General features: G+C 53.2%; 3 protein-coding genes across 9 annotated transcripts in view; 1 reads left to right on the forward strand and 2 right to left on the reverse strand.

The window, feature by feature from the left end:
• The window catches only part of MROH1 (maestro heat like repeat family member 1), a 95,519-nt gene extending 89,278 nt beyond the window's left edge, over window positions 1-6,241 (reverse strand). For 3 of the 7 annotated variants that reach the window (XM_046642432.1, XM_046642431.1, XM_046642436.1), the window contains exon 1: window positions 5,755-6,241. The gene's annotated coding sequence lies outside the window, so the exon portion shown is untranslated. The remainder of the gene's footprint in view (window positions 1-5,754) is intronic. The other 4 variants (XM_046642434.1, XM_046642428.1, XM_046642430.1 and 1 more) reach the window with 3 other exon arrangements.
• Window positions 6,242-9,893: 3,652 nt separating this feature from the next.
• On the forward strand, window positions 9,894-12,677 carry LOC124228146 (testis-specific serine/threonine-protein kinase 5-like). Its single transcript, XM_046642483.1, has 8 exons — window positions 9,894-10,097; window positions 10,451-10,558; window positions 10,763-10,965; window positions 11,054-11,109; window positions 11,420-11,552; window positions 11,646-11,761; window positions 12,194-12,328; window positions 12,412-12,677. Exons 1-8 carry the CDS (start codon window positions 9,894-9,896, stop codon window positions 12,675-12,677), a joined length of 1,221 nt encoding a protein of 406 aa, XP_046498439.1.
• A 140-nt stretch (window positions 12,678-12,817) lies between these two features.
• Window positions 12,818-15,903, reverse strand: HGH1 (HGH1 homolog). The gene is made up of 6 exons (XM_046642155.1): window positions 15,201-15,903; window positions 15,028-15,128; window positions 14,836-14,934; window positions 14,548-14,639; window positions 14,334-14,456; window positions 12,818-14,256 (listed from the first exon to the last, which is right to left on the reverse strand). Exons 1-6 carry the CDS (start codon window positions 15,899-15,901, stop codon window positions 14,077-14,079), a joined length of 1,296 nt encoding a protein of 431 aa, XP_046498111.1. The 5' UTR covers window positions 15,902-15,903; the 3' UTR covers window positions 12,818-14,076.
• Window positions 15,904-20,979: the final 5,076 nt, after the last annotated feature.

Here is a 20,979-nt window from a genome sequence, read left to right on the forward strand (position 1 = left end):
GTTTAGTATTTTTAAGTGCAGCCGATATAGTTGACATCAACAGACCAAAATAGAAATACCACATAATCATCTCCATAAATGCAGAAAAAGCATTTGTCATAATCCAACATCCACTTACAATAAAAATTATCAGCAAACAGGAGTAGAAGGGAACTTCCTCAACCTGACAAAGAGCACCTTACAGAAACCTATAGGAACAGCATCCTCAATGGGGAAAGACTGAACACCATCCCTGTCAAACGAGGAACAAGGCAAGGATGTCTGCTCTCACCACTTCCATTCACGATCATACTGGAAGGTCCAGCCAGTGCAACAGCCAAGAAAAAATAAGACGACATTCAAACTGAAAAAGAAGTAAAACTGTTTTTATTCATAGGTGATGCAATCGTTTATGTACAAAATCGTACAGAATCAACAGTTGACACCAGAATTAATGTCAGCTAGCAAATTCACAGGATACAAAGTCAATATAAAACATCAACTGTACTTCTCTATACTAACAATAAACAATCAAAAATTGAAAAAGTCATACCATTTGCCAGTGAATAAAAAAAAATTTAAGGATAAATTTGACAAAACATGTGTTAGACAATACACTAAAACTATCAAACATTGCTGAGAGATATTAAAGAAAACTTAAATAAATAAAGAGAGACACTGTGCAAAAATATCAGTTCTTCCCAAATGGATATACAGATTGAATGCATTTCCAATCAGAATCCCAGCAGGCTTTTTGTAAAAACTGACAGACTGATTCTAAAATTCATATGGAAATGCAAAGGACCTAGAACAGCCAAAACAATTGTGAAAAAAAAAAGTTGGGAGGCCGGCCGGGAGCGCAGCGGTTAAGTGCACACGTTCCGCTTCTCAGTGGCCCGGGGTTCACCAGTTTGGATCCCGGGTGCAGACATGGCACTGCTTGGCAAAAGCCATGCTGTGGTAGGCGTCCCATGTATAAAGTAGAGGGAGATGGGCACAGATGTTAGCTCAGGGCCAGTCTTCCTCAGCAAAAAGAGGAGGATTGGCAGTAGTTAGCTCAGGGCTAATCTTCCTCAAAAAAAAATAAAATAAAATAATGGAGGACTTACACTACCTGACTTCAAGACTCTATGGCCAGTCGATTTTCAACAAAAGCACAAAGGCAACTCAGTGGAGAAAGGACAGTCTTTTCAACAAACAGCACTGAACAACTGGACATCCGCATGCAATAAAATGAGCTTCAGTCCATACCTCACACCACACAGCAAAACTCAAAATGCTTCCTAATCCTAACTGTAAAACTTAAAACTGTAAAATTTCTGGAAAGAAAGATAGAAGAAAATCTCCATGACTGACACCAAAAGTAAAATCTATAAAAGAAAAACTTGATAAACTGAAATTTACCAAAGAACTTTTGCTCTTTGAATACACTGCTAAGGAAGCGAAAATGAAACAAGTTAACACCACTGAGGCACGCCACTCAGTGACAGACACACTGCAGTAACTATCAGCATGCCCCCCCAACACTCTCCTCACCCCACGTCTGCCCTTCACTCCAGGAAGTAGGTGCCCTGCTCCCCGCTGAGATCGGATCCCTCACGGCAGCCTCAGCTGACCGCCCTGCCTTGGCCACTTCCCCTTCCAGGCATCCTCCCCACTCAGACCTTTGTCAGACACAGGTCATGTCATGCATGCCACACTGCTGCTAGCCAGTCTTCACTGCTACCCACAGAATCAAACCAATGCCTTCAACACGGGCTGTGGCAACCTAGACCCGAATCCCTCTGCCTCTTTCTCACCCCTGACACTGTGCCCTGGCCTCCTGAGAACCCCAGGCCACAGCTTCGGCTCTCAGCCCTTTGCTTCTGCCTGTCCTCTACAAGTACGCCCCGCCCTGCCCTCTCTACCATGGAGAATCCTGCTCCTCCTCAAGGGCCAATTCCTGTTGCCTCGCCAGGACACTCCCAACCCGCCAGCAAGTGATGAGTGTTCCCGCAGCCCTCCGCCCACACAGTGAACCCGGGATCAGTACCCAATATTAACAGCTGTATTTCCAGTCTACCTTCTCCAGTGCACCGGGAGCAGGGAGAAAAGTTTTGGTTTATATCCTTAGTGTGAACAGAATTTTTAAAAAAGTGTTCATTGAAGGAATAGAATCAAAATCCTCTCATAAGACTCAAAATTGTAAAACTGTCAATTTTCTTTAATCTACAGTCTATAATCTATAAATCTATATCTACATAAATCTATATAAATTTCTATAACCTATAAATATCTGAATCAAGATATTGGAGGGTACTTAATAAAATGGTTCCAAAGTTCATGTGGAAGAATCAACATACAAGAGCAGCCAATTAAATTTTGAAAAGTATATGAAAAGGGGGATTTGTCTTATATTATGTTTAGAATGTATAAAAAGGCTACAGTAATTAAAACTATGCTATTGTTAAAAGAATAGGTGCACAAATCAACAGAACCGTACAGAAAGTCCAGAAATAGACACAGTTAAGGAAGAAAAGGTGTTAGACAAGAAAGGCAGGGTTTTAAATCATAAAGAAAGATTAACAAATAAATAGTGTTGGAACAGCTAGTTAGGCACCTAGGGAAAAAAATTAATCTTCCTTACATCTTTCCTTACCCCAAAATAAATTCTCAATGGATATGAGTTAGACGTAAAAGTCCTAGGAGAAAATACAGGTAAATATTTTAGTCTTAGAGTAGGAAAGGACTTTCTAAGCCAGACACAAAAACCCAGACACTAACAAACACTGCTTGATTTGACATATAAAAATTTTAAATTTCTGAAACTCAAAAACATATAGAAATTTTCAAAGCCATATTCATACACATTCACCTATGCCCACAACCCTACACGCTCACACTCCTTAGCCAGTCACCAGTGGTGCATAAAGTAAATAAAAGACGAAGCAGGACAAATCATTCATACGGGTAGGAGGAGACGCTAACTCGTCTAACATTGACACGCTGGGCGCCCGCCACCTACATCAATAGGACAAACAGGAAAACAGGCAGAGGGGTGGACCGCTAACAGACAGGGGACAGCCTAGCCTCTCCAGTGAGACGGGCAGTATGCAGATGGTTAGTTCAGGATCCAGGTGGAAGGTTCTGTGTCACAAGGGAAAGGCTCAGAGGGAGGCCTGGCACACAGCCATGCTCTGCTGGCACCAGACGTCGTCAGCGCTGTGGCCATGGCAGGGTGAGGACAGCTGGAAGAGTCTGTGGAGCAGTGGCTGCAAGCCTGAATGGTCACAATGCATGAAGGGATCACCCACCTCTCAACATCTATCTACAGAAGCCCTCGCACAAGTGTGTAGAGATCTAAAAAAACACAAATGGCAAGCGGGACTCTGGCTAGATCTTTAAAAAAACAACCAATGGGAGAAGGTGGTAGGTAGGCGAGTATACACTACCGAGGAAAGAGCTGAGCTTGGCCATCAAGTGGAAGAGCAAAGTGTACACAGCTGAGCAAGATCGGTTTTGTGAGGTCTCGTCCGCTGTCCCAGCCCCAAGACAGGCGGTCTGTGTGCTGACCCTTGACACACGAGGATGGCAGCACAGACTCTGCTCTCCATGGAGGAGAGAGACAGACCTGTGAGCACATTGCTGATGGCAAACGGAAGTGAACGCTCCCCTCCCCAGGGGAAGAGAGGGCAGAGGCACGGAGGGGTCTGGAAAGGTCCTCTTGCATCCTGCAGGAAGCATCAGCTGAGCATCAACTGCCCTCCTGGCAACTTAGAGGCACCATCTCCTTTAATCCGCATGGCTGAGCAGGCCTGAGAGGGACACACTGCTAGTTAGCAGCTAGTCAGCAGTGGGGCAGGACTCAACCAGGACTATCTCCCACCAGCTCCACTCCACACCCACGCTGTGATGCACACTAGCATAGGTCACATGGGCAGAGAGGACCGCGTCTTCCCTCCCTGCATTGTACACATTGCAGGTAAGTGAAGAAGCTGCTTCCCCCTTGTCCTTCTGTACTCAGCATTCACTCAAAGGCATTTAGTAAATGCCCACCAGGTGCCGTCCTAGCCCACAAAGCCCCTGGCTTGAAGGATGCTCATCCGTATTACGGCTGCCTCAGGACATAGCACAGGCTAACAGAGGCGCTGGGTCAACTGCACTGGGCCTGAAGCAGGTCAGAAGGGGGCGTGGGAGGCCAAGGAGGCCAAGCGAACCATAGCCCAGGGGCAGCCATGAGCCTGTCTGGAGGGTCAGGTGTGTGCGGGGAGACCAGGGAGTCAGGATGCCATGCAGGGTCATGGGAATGCCCCACCCACACAGCAGGCCCACAGGACTTTGCCTCCCATCACAGGAGTCAGAGAAAGGATCAACTTCCAGAGTCACCAACAAGAACCTGGGCTGAAGACCTGGGAAATACAGTTCCACAGCTCACTGCTCACAGTCCCTTGAGAACACTGTTATTTCTCAACATAAGTCATGCCAAGTTGCATCACTAGGTTTGCAGGCAAACCCACAAAGCCAGGTGGCCCTCCAGGTCAATGAAGAAAGCACATTTCTCATGATATCCAGCAGCCAGTGTGCCGTGAGCACTGGCCAGGAGTGTATGAGAGCCACAGAAACGTTCTGGGGACCTCTACCTCAAGGAGATCAAGTAACTCAGCTCAGTGAAAGGGTTCACGAGATCTGGGGTCACTGACCACAGACGAGCAGCACCCCGACTGCTCACCTGGGCCTCAGTGGAGCCTGAATCTGAAAACTAAGTACAAACACCTGCTTCTAGGCACATGGGACAACTGTGAATACGAGCAAGCACATGTCCCACAGGTTCCGCCTCTGATCCACTGGTGTCCCTCAGCAGGCAGCAAATGGCCCTGGGAGAGTGAGAAACAGCAAGATGCAGGTCTCAACAAGCCATGGCTGCCTGGACATTGGTTTCAAGATAACCAAGACAGCTCAACTTCAAATAACTCCACTCTGACACCAAAAAGAGATCAGAGACACCTGCTCACTTGGGCCATGACAGCCTGAGGCCAGGAAATGAAGATAATGTCACAGTAGCATCCCCAAGTCGTGGGTGCCAGGACTGTAGGTGCAACCACATCACAGTCATGCCACTGCTGAAGTGTCCCACGACTGATGATTCCCCATGGGTCTCCCAGTGCCCAGCGCCGGGTGGGCATCTCCATCTGGACCATTCATTGCCACTCATACGTGACAGCTCTAACACCCAACCCACCATCATCACCCCTGACCTCTCCCCAGTTTCCACCTCAGCTGCCTGTTTTCCTGTGTCATCATGCACTCTGCTACCTGGGTCAGAAATCGGCACCACGCCCTCCTGTTCCTCCATCTCCCTCCTCACATCCTACCTCAACTCATGGATCATCTTCTTCTCCATCTCTACCACCATCCCCTTCCAAAGTGGTCCCTGCTCCAGGACTGTCCCCTCAAAGCCAGCCTCCACCCCAACCCCGCTTGTCCCCCCACCAGACAGCTGCTCCAGCTGACATCCATATGCAAGCCCACTCTTCTGGCTCCCCGCAGCAGTTCCCTCTGCCCCCTCCACCCGCACTTGAGCTTACGTTAGGTCCCGCCCCCAGGCTGGCCCTGCAAAGTGGAACCTCTGTAAGTGTGCACATGGGCACTGCCTGTCTGCACCCACAGAGCCCTCTCCTCGGGCCCTAACGCTGCACTGCAGCTGTGCTGGCGCTGCAGGAAAATCGGAACCCAAAATCCGGGCCTAGGAGCCCCGGGAGCGGGGCGAGCCCCGGCCCAGCACCGCCTAGCTCTCACCTTGCCTGAGAGCAGGACTTCCTACGGCCTTGCAGCTTTACGACCTACACTCTCTGACCAGTATCCTCGTGACTTCGGACAAATTACCCCCTGCTCTGGATCGCCTCCTTTAACGCCAGGGAGGAAACGGGAAGAACACGACGGCTCCGTGCTCCGGGGCTCGCAGGGTTGCGAGAGGAGCGCCGGGGTCCCGCGGAAGGAAAGGGGCAGGGGCTAGGACGCGGGCCTCCTGCTCTCCGGGGAGGGGCGGCTCCGGGGCCGCGCTCCCGCGCCGGCGTGAGGAAGCGGAGCGGCCGGGCTGCGGGCCTCCCTTCCGGCCGTGACGCGGCAAGCCAGGCTCCGCGGGGAACCGCGCACCTGGGCCGGGAAGGGGCGCGCTCGGCCCGCGACGCCCGGGACCCTCCCCGCGCCCGCCGCTGACCTCGGGGAGGCGCCCCTGCCTCGGCTTCCCGCGCGGCCTGGCCCAGGGGCGGCCCCAGGCTCTCCGGCCCGGAGTCCCACAGGGGCGCCTCCCCGGGCGAGCGCCCCCGGCCCAGCCCCCCGTTTACCTGAGGAGCCGCCGCCGCCGCCGCCGCCGCGGCCCGGCACCGCCCTCCCTCCCAGCCGCGGACAGAGTGGGCGGGGCCCCCAGGGCCTCCCCGCCCCCGCCGTCCTCCGCCAACCGCGGCTCGGCGCGCGGCAGCTCGGCCCCGCCCCTATGCGATCTCTGCGCTCATTGGCCGAAGGCGCGTCCCTCTCGCTCTCTCTCCGTCCCGCCCACCGCACCAGCAAGCCAGAGTGCGCAAACTCCACGCCGCGCTCGGCCCCGCCCCGGCCGCCCCGTGACCCGCGCGTCCGACTGTTGGGCGCGCGCTCCCGCTTCTTTTGCGCGGGGCTTGTGCCCTATCCCGCTCTGCTGCGTGTCCCCACCGGGCACGTACACCTCGACGATCCCCGCACACAGACACCGCCCCACACACCCCAGGCGCATCGGGGACGCGGGTTTAGCGCGGCATTCCCCCCAAAGCCGGTCCCCTCGCAAACACATACCTGTCCAGGTACACACGCCAGGTGGGCCCGACCTGAACACACATGGGAACTGTCATGCCCTGTATCTCTCTCACGTGAACACACACACTGAACACCCAACAAACACCCCAGAGACCCTGGGGCCGCCGCCCCTCCCCGAACAGGTACACACACATGAACACAGACTCAGACCATGAGGATCAAGATGAGCAGGTTTCTGAGAGGCAGATAATAAGCAAGTAAATGGTTCATAAGACGCCTGAAGTGCTGCGAAGGGTCGCAGCTGGGGGATGGGAGGAGGTGCCATGGGGCCCAGAAAGGAAGAAGAGCTGGGAGAGGAGCCAGCGTTCTGGCCAGAGACACTGGCACCTGCAAAGACCCTGAGGCTGAAGTTGCGTGGACATGTTTACAGACCAAAAATAAGGGAGTGAGTAGCATTCTAGAAGCTCAGGAAGTGAAGAGCAATTTGAGAAGGAAGTAGTCAGCAGTGCTAATCCACAAGTGTCTGTGTCTTGCCGCAGAGTGGCTCTGTGGAGAGCTGTGGGCCACAGCGTGAGGCGGCAAAGTGAGGGTCCTAAGGTAAACGCTGGGGCAGGGTGGCAGCTGAACAGTCTGGGGACGGGGCCCACAGAGAGAAGGGCTTCAGCCTGTTTCTGTTGTGGGATGGACCCCAAAAGAGAGGGACAGAACTCAGAAGGCCGAGAGAACTAGGTTGTCAGCACATAATGCCTGGCCCCTCAGGAAGAGCCCTGCCCCCACCACCAAGTGGGAGGGGGGACAGATTAACCAGGGCATGTGGAAGTTGCCAGGGAGGGAGGGAGGAGGCCTTTCCCAAGCTCACACCTGGATGGCTCCCTCTCCTGCCTAAGTTCCCCATGGCCAATGCCCAGAATGCCCTGCTGGCCCTGCCCCCTCCCCAGCCTCAGCCGGACTTCTTCATTCCCCAAATGCACAAGATGCTTGGTATGTATCACGGCTGTCATTTAACTTTTATTAAATCTTTAATGCCAATCTCCCTTCCACAACAGTAAGCTCTATGAGAGAAAGACCCCTGTCTGTGATTTGCTCCCAAGTGCTCAGCACCAAGTCCAGCGTGTGATGGGTGCTCAATGAATCTCCGTGGCATAGATGGACAACCTAGCGTGCAGAGAAAGAGGAGGGTAAGAAAGACTTTGCAGGGCCGGCTGCGTGGCCTAGTGGTTAAGTTCAGCATGCTCCACTTCCGCAGTCTGGGTTCAGTTCCCAGGTGCAGACCTACACCAGTTGTTGATGGCCATGCTGCAGTGGTGACCCACATACAAAAAACAGAGGAAGATTGGCACAGATGTTAGCTCAGAGCAAATCTTCCTCGCCAAAAAAGAAAGAAAGAAAGACTGTGCAAGGGGAGAGTGCACTGAGCTGGTAATGTTCTGGAGCCCGCCTGTTATCTCTCTGCACAACGCTTGCTGGCTGCCAGTTGTATTCTGGCACTGGTGGGAGCCGAGAAGGTGAGAAGGGGCATGGACGCCCAGGCTCCACAGCAGCAGCTCAGCGGCACAGCCACTCTGGGTCGGAGCCACATGGTTTTCCCTTTTGTTGCTCCAGCTCTAGACATGGCACCTCCCCAGCCCTTCTAACACCTGAGTAACAATTCTGCATTAAATCCTTCTGCTTGACGTACCTGGAGCAGTTTCTCTTTTCCTAACCCCAAGGTCGGCAACAAACCAGTTAGTTTATCCATATTTTCTATGTTCCAGCTAATTTGCCAGACAAGGGCTGTGGGTGAGCAAGGGAATACCAAACACAAGCCTTGCTCTCAAGCAGTTTATGGTCCAACAGGCATGAGAAAATGTGTCTTACCAGTTCAAGTCAGAGCAGTCCAAGGCCTTCATCGCCATGGGCACACCACATCCACCGTGAATCCCAGTGGAGGACAAGTCAAGTCCACAGACACTCACCACTCACCAAGCCTTCACCAAGACCCAGGCACTTGTGGGACACTCCCAGGACGGCAGCTTACAGTAGAGAGATGACATATTTGGGCCTCAATTGCACCATCCATAAAATGGACATCACTTGGTTGTGCTCCAATTTGAGATCCTGGACATGAACTGCCTACCATGGGACAGGCACATGGAGTGTGGTCTGTGAATGGAGGCAGGACTGCAGGAGGTGGCAGTTGCAGCTGCTAAGAGTGCTTAGAATGGTGCCTGGCACACAGCGCTCAGTAGATGTTAGCTGTTACTCCCCTTGGTAACAGCGCTCACACAAGACTGTAGGGACCAAGAGAAGGGAGGGCCATGTTGGCTCCTCTCCCCTGGAGCTGTAGGGTTTGAGGTGGGCCCAGGCCGGGGGCCCTTGCTTGCCTTGGGGATGTGTCACCAAGTCTGCAGAGAGCTCTGGGAGAAAGGCCTCCTGCAGTAAGCCTTGGCCTGGGCAGAAGCTTCCAGGCCTCAACAGAGGAAGGCCAGGTGGCTCCCCCACCATGCCCTTCTTCTGGTTCAGCCTCTATTACAGCCCTCCTGGCTGCCACCTTGGTACCCTCTCCAAGGATAAGGGGCAAATTGAAACAGTTACTGGCACATGTTGTATTCCTTTTCCTCACCACCTCAGAAATTCTGCTCCGCTTCCCTTGCTCGCCCCTCCCCCCGACTCCCTTATAGACCTTCCGTGGCCAGCCACCCCCAGGATGGCCTACAGAGGCCTCACTCTGGCTCTAGCTCTTGGGGGTTCTCACCCCACAAAGAATGAGCTCCACGCAGGATAGGGCTGGTTCCAACAAGATGTTCCCAGGGCAAGTAGGTCCTAGGAGACAGAAGAACCCCACCTTGGAGGACACAATGCAGGTGCAAGCTCTAGAACCCTCCATTCTAGAATCTGCTCCTGCTTTCTCAGAGTCTGCCCTCCGCTACGCCAGTCCACAGCTGTGTTAGCCTCCCACCCGGAGCTCTCAGCTCTGGTCATTTCCCTGCCTCTGTCCCAGTCCCAGAAAGTCTTGAGAAACTTGGCTGCAGCCGCAAGGGGGCTCAGGTCCCACCTGGCCTCCTGTGCCCCTCCCCCTCTCACACCAGTCAGGCCTCAGCTGTCTCCTGCCCCCAAGGCCCTGTGGTGAGCTGGCCAGCTCCAAACCCTGCCGCAGTGCCCTGCCCTCCATGAAGGGCAACGGCAGGCGAAAGCTGGACCAGCAAAACTTCATGGAGCAGGTTCAAGAATGCAAGGACAACGGCTACCTGCTCTCCTCCAAGAAGATTGGCTCTGGGGCCTTCTCCAAAGTCTACCTGGCCTATGCCACGCATGAGCGTATGCAGCACAACTCCAAGCTGGCCTCCGACCTGCGGGGCAAGCGCCATACCATGGTGAGGCAGGCCTGCCTCCTCCCTGTGGGCAGCCCTCCAGCCCGCCAGGCAGTTCCTGTCCTAACCCCGCTCAGGCACCTCCCAGCTGCTTTGGCTCCCTCCTGGTCCTGCATCCTCCCTGGAGGCTAAGGCTCCTAGGAGCTGACCACTGTCTGTTCTCAAACCCTTTGAGTACGTAGGTGCCCAGGACAGCAGGGAGGGACAAGATCAGCACTGCCCCCCGAGGGTGCTGCTTACCCGCCCTTGCCCCTGCCAAGTTCAGCAATGTGCACAAAGGACATGGGGCCTGTCCTGCCACATCCTACCCCAAGGGACTGTGGTCCATTCACAGTGACCACTGTCCACCCCTGCAGGTGGCTATCAAGATCATCTCCATTGCCAAGGCTCCTGTGGAGTTCTCCCGAAAGTTCCTGCCCCGTGAGATTTCATCACTCAATGCTACCTACAAGCACCTGAATGTGGTGGGCAGAGACCCCAACATAGCCCATCCTCATCCTGCCCATCCCCTGCAGCCAGCCCTCACCATGCCTGCTGCCCGCCCCCCACCCACCCCCTTCCCCACATGGGACCATTATGCTTGAGACCCAACCCCTCTCTGAGACTCCAATCCCGTGCACTAGACAGCCTCTCCTTAGGGTGATAGCAGGTGGGTGGGGGTCTGGCAGGTGCAGCTGTATGAGACCTACCAGAACAGCCAGCGCTCCTACTTGGTGCTCGAGCTGGCAGCTCGCGGTGACCTGTTGGAGCACATCAATGCAGTGTCGGACCACCGCTGTTGCCCAGGGCTGGAGGAGGAGGAGGCCCGTAGGCTGTCCTGGCAGCTGGTCAGCGCTGTGGCCCATTGCCACAACTCAGGCATCGTGCACCGGTGAGGGTGTCATCCAGCCCACCCACCCACCTGCATGGAGAGGCACACCTGAGCTCAGGCCCAGCCCCATCTCCCCTTCCCCGTGCAGGGACCTGAAGTGTGAGAACATCCTGCTGGACGACCGAGGGTTCCTAAAGCTGACCGGTGAGACTGCAGCCCAGCCCCCACCCTCACCTCCAGCCCGCCCCAACTCTTGACCCAGCCAGGCCCACAGCTTCTACACTGGCCTGCTCCAGACTTTTGATCCTAGCCTGGCTTGACCATCAACCCTCCCAGGAGGCCTACAACCCACCCTGACCCACAGCCTGACCCCACCGGCCTAACCCCACCTTTGCCCACAGCCACAATGGCAGTCACCCACATGCTCCGCATCTGCCCCACAGCCTCCCCTCCGGAGCCCCCTCTCTCCTACAGCCTCACACACTGTACTGCCCTCCCTGCACACCCTGTGCAGACTTTGGCTTCGCCAACCGGTCCGGGCTCAAGAACTCGCTGCTGAGCACCTTCTGTGGCTCTGTGGCCTACACAGCCCCAGAGATTCTCATGAGTAAGAAGTACAACGGGGAGCAGGCCGATCTGTGGAGCCTGTGAGTGCTGCCCCGTGGGCACCCCCTGGCTTCCGGCCAAGACCCATGGGAGGGGAGAGGAGGGGGCACACCCTGAGGAGCCCGTGCCCCCAGAGGCGTCATCCTCTATGCCATGGTGAGCGGGAAGCTGCCATTCAAGGAGCGCCAGCCCCACCGCATGCTGCAACTGATGCGCCGTGGCCCCACCTTCCCGCCAGGCCTATCCCCAGGTGAGTGCCTCCACCCTGTGTCCCTCCTAAGTACCAGCTTGGGCCTGGAGCAGCAAGAGACCTGGGTCCGGAGAAGGGGCGTCCTGTGCGGCGGATCCCTGAGCCCAAGCTGGGAAATGGACTGTCCACCCACTGCCGTGAAGGGAAGCTGGGCTCGGGGAGGACCTGACCCAGACTCGCAGTCAGGAACGGCAGTAGCCCCACTGAACTCGAACCGGACCTCTGCACTAACCCAGGGCAAGCCGCCTCGCCTTTCTGTGCTCAATTTCCCCATCGGTGAAACGCGGACGCCCTCCAGCCATTTGCGAGGACTGAATGGGACGACCCATCCAAGCTGCCAGCATTGTTGGCGGTGATGGGCGCGGGTTGGGGTCTCGAGAGGGCGGGCGACGGGAAGCCACAGAAGCAGCACCCGTGAGCCCTCGCCCGCAGAGTGCCAGGACCTGATCCGAGGTCTGCTCCAACTGCGCCCGCGCGCACGCCTGGGTCTGCAGCAGGTGGCCACGCACTGCTGGATGCTGCCTGCCGCGCACGCGCTCTTCCGCACCGTGCTCGTCTCCGCGCCAGGTGTGGCCGGATCCCCCGGGTTAAGCAGATGCGCGGGCTCTCAGCGCCCGGCGGGACCCCTAACTGCTGTCCCTTGCCGGCAGAGTCCCAGCTTCCAGCACCCATGGACGACGCGGAGCCCAGCGAGGACTCAGAGCACCCAGCAGCAGGTCACCTCCCAAGACCGCGCCTCTGGCCCGGCGCCCGAGCCCCCGGTGGCCCACCCGAGAGGAGAAATGTGGGCTTTTCCGGCTTGGGCCTCCGGAGCACGGTGGCGGCCAGTCTGGGGATAGGCACCTCTAGGCAGCTGCTGTCCCTGTGCTCCATGTCCGCCATCAGGAACATGCCTGGGCACTACCTGCTCAACTGAGGGCAGGCGGGTGGGCGGGAACGAGGCCAGATAAAGCGTTTCTTCCGTGGAGCCGAGGGTGCGGATTTAGTGTAGAAAGAGGATAGCTGGCGTTGGGGCACCTAGCAGAGCTCCTTATCCAGGGAAAGTAGGAATCCACACACCTTCATGCCATTTTTAATTGGGGGGAGGGGGAATACAGAGAAGACCGTAGAAGAGGGATACCTGGCACCCATGAAGCACCCACCCTCGACAGGAGCAGACTCCCAGCTTTGGAGGCAGTACCAGGTCTGACATGTGTGTGGGGGGGGCAGTGTTGGGACCTCCTGGGGAACAGAGCTGCACTCCAGCACCAGGGTGCAAGGGTCCTGTGGGAAAGATGGCACTAGGTTTGGTGGAAAGCCCAGCAAGGGAGCACAGTGGAATGAGGGCCATACTGACATCCTACTGGGCTCAGCTTGGCCACTGCAGAACTGGGGGGACCACACATGGAGACAGGGGAGAACCAGGTTCTTGGGCCCACAGTGGGCTCCAAGGGAGCAGAGGGTGGTTAGGGGAAAGGCTTGGGCAAAGGGCAAGGCTGCAGGCACCCCAGGGAGGTGCTCCACATGGTAGGCAAGGGGCTCTGGGGAGCTGACCAGGGAGAGGGCCTAGCTAGCTGGCAGAGTGAGGGCATCAGGTCAGTCCAGGACTAAGAAACAGGACTTGAGGAGCTGACAGGGAACTGAGGGCAGGGCCAAGGCACAGGTCAAGCAGGAAGTTGAAGAGGATGAAGGGGAGGCAGCACCCAACAAATGCTCCAAGGACAGGCCAGGAGGGTGCAGCCCTAGGAGACCCCAGGACAGACTGTGGCTGGTGAAAGTCTCAAGAGGGCATCCCTTTGAGGTTGGGTCTCAGGCAGGACAAGCTGAGGACCCCAGGATGGAGGGACTCGGGGTGGGACTGGCTGCAAGGGGCACTGCTTGCACATGGGTGCCTGCCGATGCTCAACGCCTGCAGCACCCTTGGGACTGGAAGCTCCAGCTGGCCTCTGAGCCTTGCAGTGCTTTGCTGTGCAGCCCCACCACCATGCCTGAGAGGAGGCTCATGGCTCCACTAGCCACACCCCTAGAGGTACCTGAGAGTCAGAGGGCCTGGCCAGCTCTGGCTCCACAGTGCTCCTCTGAGCAACCTGCTTTCTTGCTGGACGTAACAGGGCACAGGGAGGTGCCCTCAACCCTCTAATGTTTATTGGGCATTTGCCCTAGAACCCTCAGCATGGACCTGGAGCTTAAGTGTAGCTCTGCTTTTCAGCAGGGCACAGCCTCCAAGCAAGGTGACCCAGAGGCCTGTAGGTGGCTGCAAGAAAGCCTGGTCTGGGAGGCCTGGACTGATGGGCTAGCAAAGGCGGGCCTGGAGCTGGTGGTGGGCTACAGGGGCCTCAGGTGGGTGCACCCCCCTCTGCTTGTGGCTCCGGAGACAGCTCCCGCTCCTGCTGCTCACGCACGCACTGCTCCTGTTCCTGGCGGTCGAGCTGCTGCAGCTGCTCCTCCACATCCTCAGGCACCTGCACCTCCAGCAGGTTTTCCATGCCACGCTCTGGCTCATCTCCAATAAGCACCTACCAGCAAGGGAGGCAGGTGAGCAGTTGGCTGGCACACCATGGATATCCACCCCTCCCCCAAACCCTACACTCACCTGGATGAGTTTCTCACAAGTCGCTCGGACATCAGGCTCTGGTTCCCAGGTGTGCAGCTCACGCAGGATCAGGTAGGCTCCCTGGTCCCTCACCTGCTGTCGACCAGGTGCCGTGGCTGTCAGCTGGGAGAGGGCAGAAGTTACCCAGATGTCAGTGTGTTCATGTATGTGTGTTGAGGGGTGGTGGCATTAACGTGGCAAGATCCCTGCTCACCAGCATGATGGCCTCAATGAGCATCTTGCGGATGTCAGGATCAGGCTCTCGCTGCTTGTCTGGCAGCAGGTACTGCAGGTCAACAGGCAGCCCTAGGGGCGAATGTGGGAGTCACTGGATCCCTGCACTGGGCCACCAGGCCACACCCTGCCTTTGTAAGCCCATCTGTGCTCAGCAACTAGAAGCCCTTTCAGAAGGGCTCCTGATCTGGACAGCTCCTTCTCCTTCTCTCCCTACTGGCCTTCCCTCCTGCCCAGCCAACCCTGAAGCTCCACCCAAGCCACTCACGCTCCATCTCCTCCTCAGAGAAGTCCTCAGGCCCAGCCAGGGGCAGTAGTAAGTGAGGAAGAACGTCCACCTCAGGCCCAAGCAACCACTCGTGGTGTCCTGGGGGAAAACAGGAATGGGGACCAGTCCAGAGGGTCCGAGTCCAGGCTCTTCCCCCCATTCCCTCCCACCACAACGCCCCACACCACTCACGGTGCTCGAAGCAGCAGTTTCGCAGCGTCCCCACCACCCCGCCCCTGCGCACCGAGGAATCTGGGTATTGAGTAAGGGGAAGCAGCCGCTGGACCACGCACCTGGAGGGAGGGACCATTCAGTGCCGTCCCTGCTCACTTCCACCCCCTCCCCGCGGGCTCCCTGGGCTTCACCTGTTGGGGTCCAGCAAGAAGGCGCGCGCTGCAGGACGCTGGCTGAGGTTGGAGAGCACTGGCCCCAGGTAATGCAGGGGCGCATGGCCGTTGTAGCCGGGAGTGCACAGCGCGCGCACCAGCCGCTCCAGGCCTGACTCCTCCGGCTCTGCGGCCGCCAGCGCCGCCATGAGCGCAGCACACGGTGCCGGCTCGCGGCTGAGGTTGGCCAGCACCGCGGCCGCCTCCTCAGCCCAGGGCCACTGTGGATCCAACGCGCGGCCCAGCAGACGGGCAGGCAGCCGGGGCTCGGCCGCCAGCAGCGGCTCGTGCAGGCCGGGGTCCGCGGCCAGGTTGACGAGCGCGCGGGCGGCGTCGCGGGCCGGGGCCGGGGCCGGGGCCGCCGCCAGCTCGACCAGCGCCCGCAGTAGCGCCTCCTGGCCGGCCAGTAGCGTGCGGCCTGGCCCGGAGCCGGTCAGCGCCAGCACGTGCCGCGCCGCCGCCGTCTGCAGGTCCGCCCGCGCCCCGGGCGCCAAGAAGGGCAGCAGCTTCGCCGCCTCCGCCTCGGGGTCAGCCTCCGGCATCGGCGACCCTGCAGCTGCGACGCCACCAGCCAAAGACCCCGTGGCCGCCCCGGCCTCCCCCATACCGACCAGCCCTTGACGATCACCTGGGCCGCCCTGGGGGCTCAGGGGGCTCAGCCCCGCCGGGTGCAGCCACATGGGCCGCGGCCACGCCCATGAGGGTAGCGGAAGCCGCAGCGACCAATCCGAGGCCACCGACTCTGCGCAAGGGGCGGCACCGACGCGCGGAGGCGGGGCCACGCCAAGGCCCGGGGGTTTGTGGGACCGGGTGCCCGGCCGGAAGCCGCGCGTCTCGGAGGTGTGGGTCTGGGGTGTGGGTCACACGGGGAGAAACATCGAACCCACAATAAGGCCAGTTCCTTTGGGGGAACAGTCACTGTTAGCAGGCCGATTACACTGGCCCTCTTCCTGGATTGGGCAGAGATCCATCTTCCCTAGGAGAGAGACGTGATTAATTACATTGATTGACTCTCTGTTAGATCAGCCTTGTATTCCTGGCATAATCTCCATTTGGTCATATTTTCATTTTTATATACTGTTGTATTCTATTTTGCATCTATGTCCATGAGGGACACTGGTCTGTACTTTTCTTTTTTTTTGTAATGTTTTTGTCTGGTTTTGGTATCCAGGTAGTATTGGCCTCAGAAGGATTGGGGAAGTTTTGCCTCCTCTTCCATTCTCTGGAAGAGTTTGTAAAACTAGTATTATTTCTTCCCTAAATGTTTGATAGAACTCCCCAGTGAAGCCATCTGAGCCTGAAATTTTCTTTCTGGGAAGATTTTTTAGCTGCAAATTCAATTTCTTTAATAGGCAGTTGGCTCTTCAGGTTGTCGTTTTCTTCTTGGGTGACTTTTGGTAATTTGTATCTTTCAAGGAATTAGTCCATTTCATCTAAACTGTTGAATTCGGTAATATAAAGTTGTTCATAATATTCCCTTATTCTTTTAAAATCTGTAGAATCTGTAGTGGTGTCACCTCTCTCATTCCTGATGTTGGTCATTTGTGTCTTCTTTCTCTTTTTGTCAGTCTTGCCAGAGGTTTGTCAATTTTCTTTATCTTAACGAATCATCTTTTGGATTCATTTATTTTCTCAATTATTTTCTTTTTTGATTTCATTGATTTCCACTTTGACTTTACTATTTCCTTCCTTCTGCTTACTTTGGGTTTAATTTGCTGTTCTTTTTCTAGTTTCTTAAGGTAGAAGCTGAGGTCTTTGATTTGAGGCCTTCTTTTCTGATATAGTTTTCCCCCTCACTTATTCCCTAACTCGTGAATTATTTATATACTTTACTTTTACGTAGATTACAAGCCTCTTAATAGGTCAGTGATATTTTTATTTCACCCTAAGCGCTAGGATGAAGCTCCTAGGGGCAGTGATGCCCAGGAGAGCCACTCAAGGGAACAGTGTGCCTCTAAAGTCAGTAGGTCATAGATCCAAGAGCTAGGATTTGCCCCCAGCTGAGATCCATGGAAAGGGCACCTCATAGCCTCAATCCCGACCTAACCTTGCTTGAAAGTCTCACAGAAATTGAGGAAGGTGAAGGAGTCCACGGAAGTGTCCGCCTCTCCAAGGAAACCACATACTTGGGAGACACAGATCCTAGCCATAAGAGTTGAAAATTTCTCAAGAAATGGAATTGGAATATTATGGATAATTTAGGTAAATGATGCCCCCTGGTGGGTACTTTTGACTGAGACAAAAATGTGCACCTTTAGGGCCCATTGGGGTCCAGAGGACCATCGGGCAAGCCCTTGCTTTGACTGGTTGGAGGAAGTGTTTACAGTAATCACCTGGTAGGGAGCCTTCAGTATTCTGAAGACAAAAGATCCAAAGTTTTTGGAAGTAATTTCAAAGTTAAAGTTAAAAGAAGTATACAAAGAACTCCCATATACCCTTGGCCCAGAAACCTCAGTCAGATTCCCAAGGTATACCAGTTACCCCAATAATGACCTTTTAGCAAAAGGTGTTGTCACGTCTCTTGAGTCTTTCTGTGACCTTCATGCCCTTGACACTTACAGACCACCGGCCAGCCTTTTTGTATCAGGTTCCTCAATTTGTTTTGTCTGGTTGCTTCATGATTAAATTCAGGTTCTACGTTTTTGTCAGGAATACCGTGGAGGTGATGCTGGGTTCTTTTCATTGCGTCCTTTCGGGTGACCCTGGAGGTATTTATTTTGATCATTTAATTCAGGTAGAGTTGCCCAGACTTCTTCACTGTCAGGTTACTTTTTTTCTCTTTGCAGTTAATAAATCTTTTAAATATATATCAAAATTGGCCATTTTAACCATTTTTAAGTGTACAATTAGTAGCATTAACTACACTCAATATTGTGTAACCATCATCACTATATATTTTCAAAACTTTTTATCACCCAGAACTGAAACGCTGTAAGCTTTAAGCATTAATTTTCCACCCCCTGACCCCCTAGTGACTGCTAATCTACTTTGTCTCTATAAATTTGCCTGTTCCAGGTAGCTCAATGGTTATATCTTATGTAGCTCTAATACAATGTCAAAACCAAGGTGTGTGTGTAGTTGTGACATTTTATCACTTGTCTAGATTCATGTAACCAGTCAACGTGGAGAACAGTGTGAACGTCACAAAGACCTCCCTGTGCCGAGCCCTTCCACCCTTCACCCCCAGCGACTACTAATCTGTTCTTCATCTCTGTAACTTTGTCACTTCAAGGATGTTATATACAAGCAATCATACAGTATATGATCTTTTGAGATTGGCTTTTGTCACTCATCCTGATTCTCTAGAGATTCATCCAGGTTACTGTATGTGTCCATAATTTGTTCATTTTTATTGCCTGGAAGTATTCTATGGTGTGGATGTGCCACAGGTTTGTTAAGCTGTTTAAGGACCTTTGTGTCACTTCCGGTTTTTGGCTATTACAAATAAAGCTGCTATAGACATTGGTGTACAGGTTTTGGTGTGGACATAGTGTTCACGTCTCTGGGATAAACGCCCAGCGGTATGATTGCTCAGTCATAGGTAGTGGCATGTTTAGTTTTCAAGAAACTGCCAAATCCTTTTCCAGAGTGTCTGGACCATTTGACATTCCCACCAGCACGGTGTGGAGATCCATTTGCTCCACATCCTCTCAAGCCTATGGCGGTGCCGCCTTTTTTTATTTTAGCCATTCTTTTTTATTTTTAGAGACTGGCACCGAGGCTAACATCTGTTGCCAATCTTCCTCTTTTTTTGTTTTTCCTTCTTCCCAAAGCCCCCAGTCCATAGTTGGATATTGTAGTTGTGGTCCTTCTGGTTGTGCTGTGTGGGACATCACCTCAGCACGCCTGATGAGTGGTGCCGTGTCCGCGCCCAGGATCCAAACCAGCGAAACCCTGGGCCGCCGAAGCAGGGTGTGTGAACTTAACCACTTGGCCATGGGGCCAGCCCCTATTTTAGGCATTCTTAATTTGTGTTTCCCTGATGGCTAGTGATGTGGAGCATCTTTTCATGTGCTCATTAGCCATCTGCATCTCCTCTTTGGTGAAATGTCTGTTTCTTTTGCCCATTTTCTAATGGGGTTGTTTGGTGTTGACAGTTAATTTTGAACTAATAACTTAATTTTGAAGGTTATTTATATGTTCTAGACATGTGTCTTGGGACATGTCATTTGCAGACATTCTCCCAGTCTGTAGCTTTTCTTTTTAATCCTGTTAACAAGACCTTTCACAGAACAAAAGTTTTAAAATTGATAAAGTCCAATTTATTGATTTCTTTTATATGTGGTGCCTTGGGCATCATGTCTAAGATCCCTTTATCAATTGCTAGATCCAGAAGGTTTCTTAAGTTTTCTTCTAAAATTTTTATAGTTTTACTTTTAAATGTGTGATCTACTTTGAGTTTTGTCTTTGATTTTCTGGTGTCTTTTGTCATAATTTTTTTTATATTATTATTTTTTATTGAGGTTATGATAGGTTACATTGTGAAATTTCAGTTGTGCATGATTTGTCAGTCATCTTATAGGTTTACCACTTCACCCCTTGTGCCCACCCCTTACCCCTCTTCCCTCTGGTATCCACTAAACAGTTCTCTTGTCCATGTGTTTGTTTATCTTCCACATGAGTGAAATCATACAGTGTTTGTCTTTCTCTGTCTGGCTTATCTCGCTTAACATAATACCCTCAAGGTCCATCCATGTGGTGGCAAATGGGACAACTTTGTCTTTTTTTATGGCTATAGAAATGTTTTTTTAATCAGTAAATATGCCTATCCTTTCCTTCTGAGCGTTCTGGGTAAGTTAATATTTTTTCTAAATTACCTTCTGGTGTATTTATAGTTTTACTTTCTACATTCCAACCTTCAAACTGTCTGAAAGTTACTCTTCACATGATGGGAGGAAGGGTCCAGCTGTGCTTGCCATGTCCACACTCTGTGCCCGTTGCTATTCCTGAATGTTTTAGACATCATAGTTCGTCTAATCCTCCCTGCAGCCCTGGGAGGAGTCAGCATTCTGACCTCCATTTCATAGATGGGGAAACTGAGGCTTAGGGAATGTAGGTGATTTGCTAAGGTCACGGGAAGTGGAGGAAATATACGTCTACCTGCTGTTTTGACTTCTTCTATAGGAAAAATCCCATTCCGGGGGCCGGCCCCATGGCTGAGTGGTTAAGTCCACGCACTCCGCTTCGGTGGCCCAGGGTTCAAATCCTGGGCGCGGATGTGGCACTGCTCATGGAGCCACACTGAGGGGGTGTCCCACATGCCACAACTAGAAGGACCCACAACTAATATATACAACTATGTACTGGAGGGATGTGGGGAGAAAAAAGCAGGGAAAAAAAGAAGATTGGCAACAGTTGTTAGCTTAGAGGCCAATCTTTAAAAAAAAAAAAAAATCCCATTCTGGCTTTTTATACATTTTTCTATTGGGTTGTGTGATTTTTAATCATTACTGATTTGTAGAAGTTCTTTATATATTTTGGAGATGAGCTATTTTTAGTTACATGTATCACAGATATCTCCTCCCACTCTGTGGCCTGACTTTTTACTCTCTTAATGGTGTATTTAGATTAATAGATTTCTTAATTTAAAAATAATTATATGTTAATATGTACTAAGAAATATATTAATGTGTTCCTTTATGATTAGTGGGGTTTTTTGACCTGCTTAAATTAGCCTTACTTTCTCACTTTTGCATTTTTAAAAGCATTATTGACTTTATAATTAAAACATGAAACGCCGGTAGCAGCTGACCCCGTG

This window comes from Equus quagga, chromosome 16 (genome assembly GCF_021613505.1).
Source record: "Equus quagga isolate Etosha38 chromosome 16, UCLA_HA_Equagga_1.0, whole genome shotgun sequence".
Classification (NCBI taxonomy): domain Eukaryota; kingdom Metazoa; phylum Chordata; class Mammalia; order Perissodactyla; family Equidae; genus Equus; species Equus quagga.

What these genes read in the sequence shown, in the direction of transcription:
- HGH1 (XM_046642155.1), bottom strand. Translation starts at nt 15,901, where the DNA reads ATGTGGCTGCACCCGGCGGGGCTGAGCCCCCTGAGCCCCCAGGGCGGC. An exon ending in AAACTGCTGCTTCGAGCACC is followed by an intron (nt 14,935 to 15,027) that starts GTGAGTGGTGTG and finishes GTTTTCCCCCAG; the next exon opens with GACACCACGAGTGGTTGCTT. An exon ending in TCATTGAGGCCATCATGCTG is followed by an intron (nt 14,457 to 14,547) that starts GTGAGCAGGGAT and finishes GCCCTCTCCCAG; the next exon opens with CTGACAGCCACGGCACCTGG.
- LOC124228146 (XM_046642483.1), top strand. Translation starts at nt 9,894, where the DNA reads ATGAAGGGCAACGGCAGGCGAAAGCTGGACCAGCAAAACTTCATGGAG. An exon ending in CAGGCCGATCTGTGGAGCCT is followed by an intron (nt 11,553 to 11,645) that starts GTGAGTGCTGCC and finishes CCGTGCCCCCAG; the next exon opens with AGGCGTCATCCTCTATGCCA. An exon ending in CGTGCTCGTCTCCGCGCCAG is followed by an intron (nt 12,329 to 12,411) that starts GTGTGGCCGGAT and finishes CCTTGCCGGCAG; the next exon opens with AGTCCCAGCTTCCAGCACCC.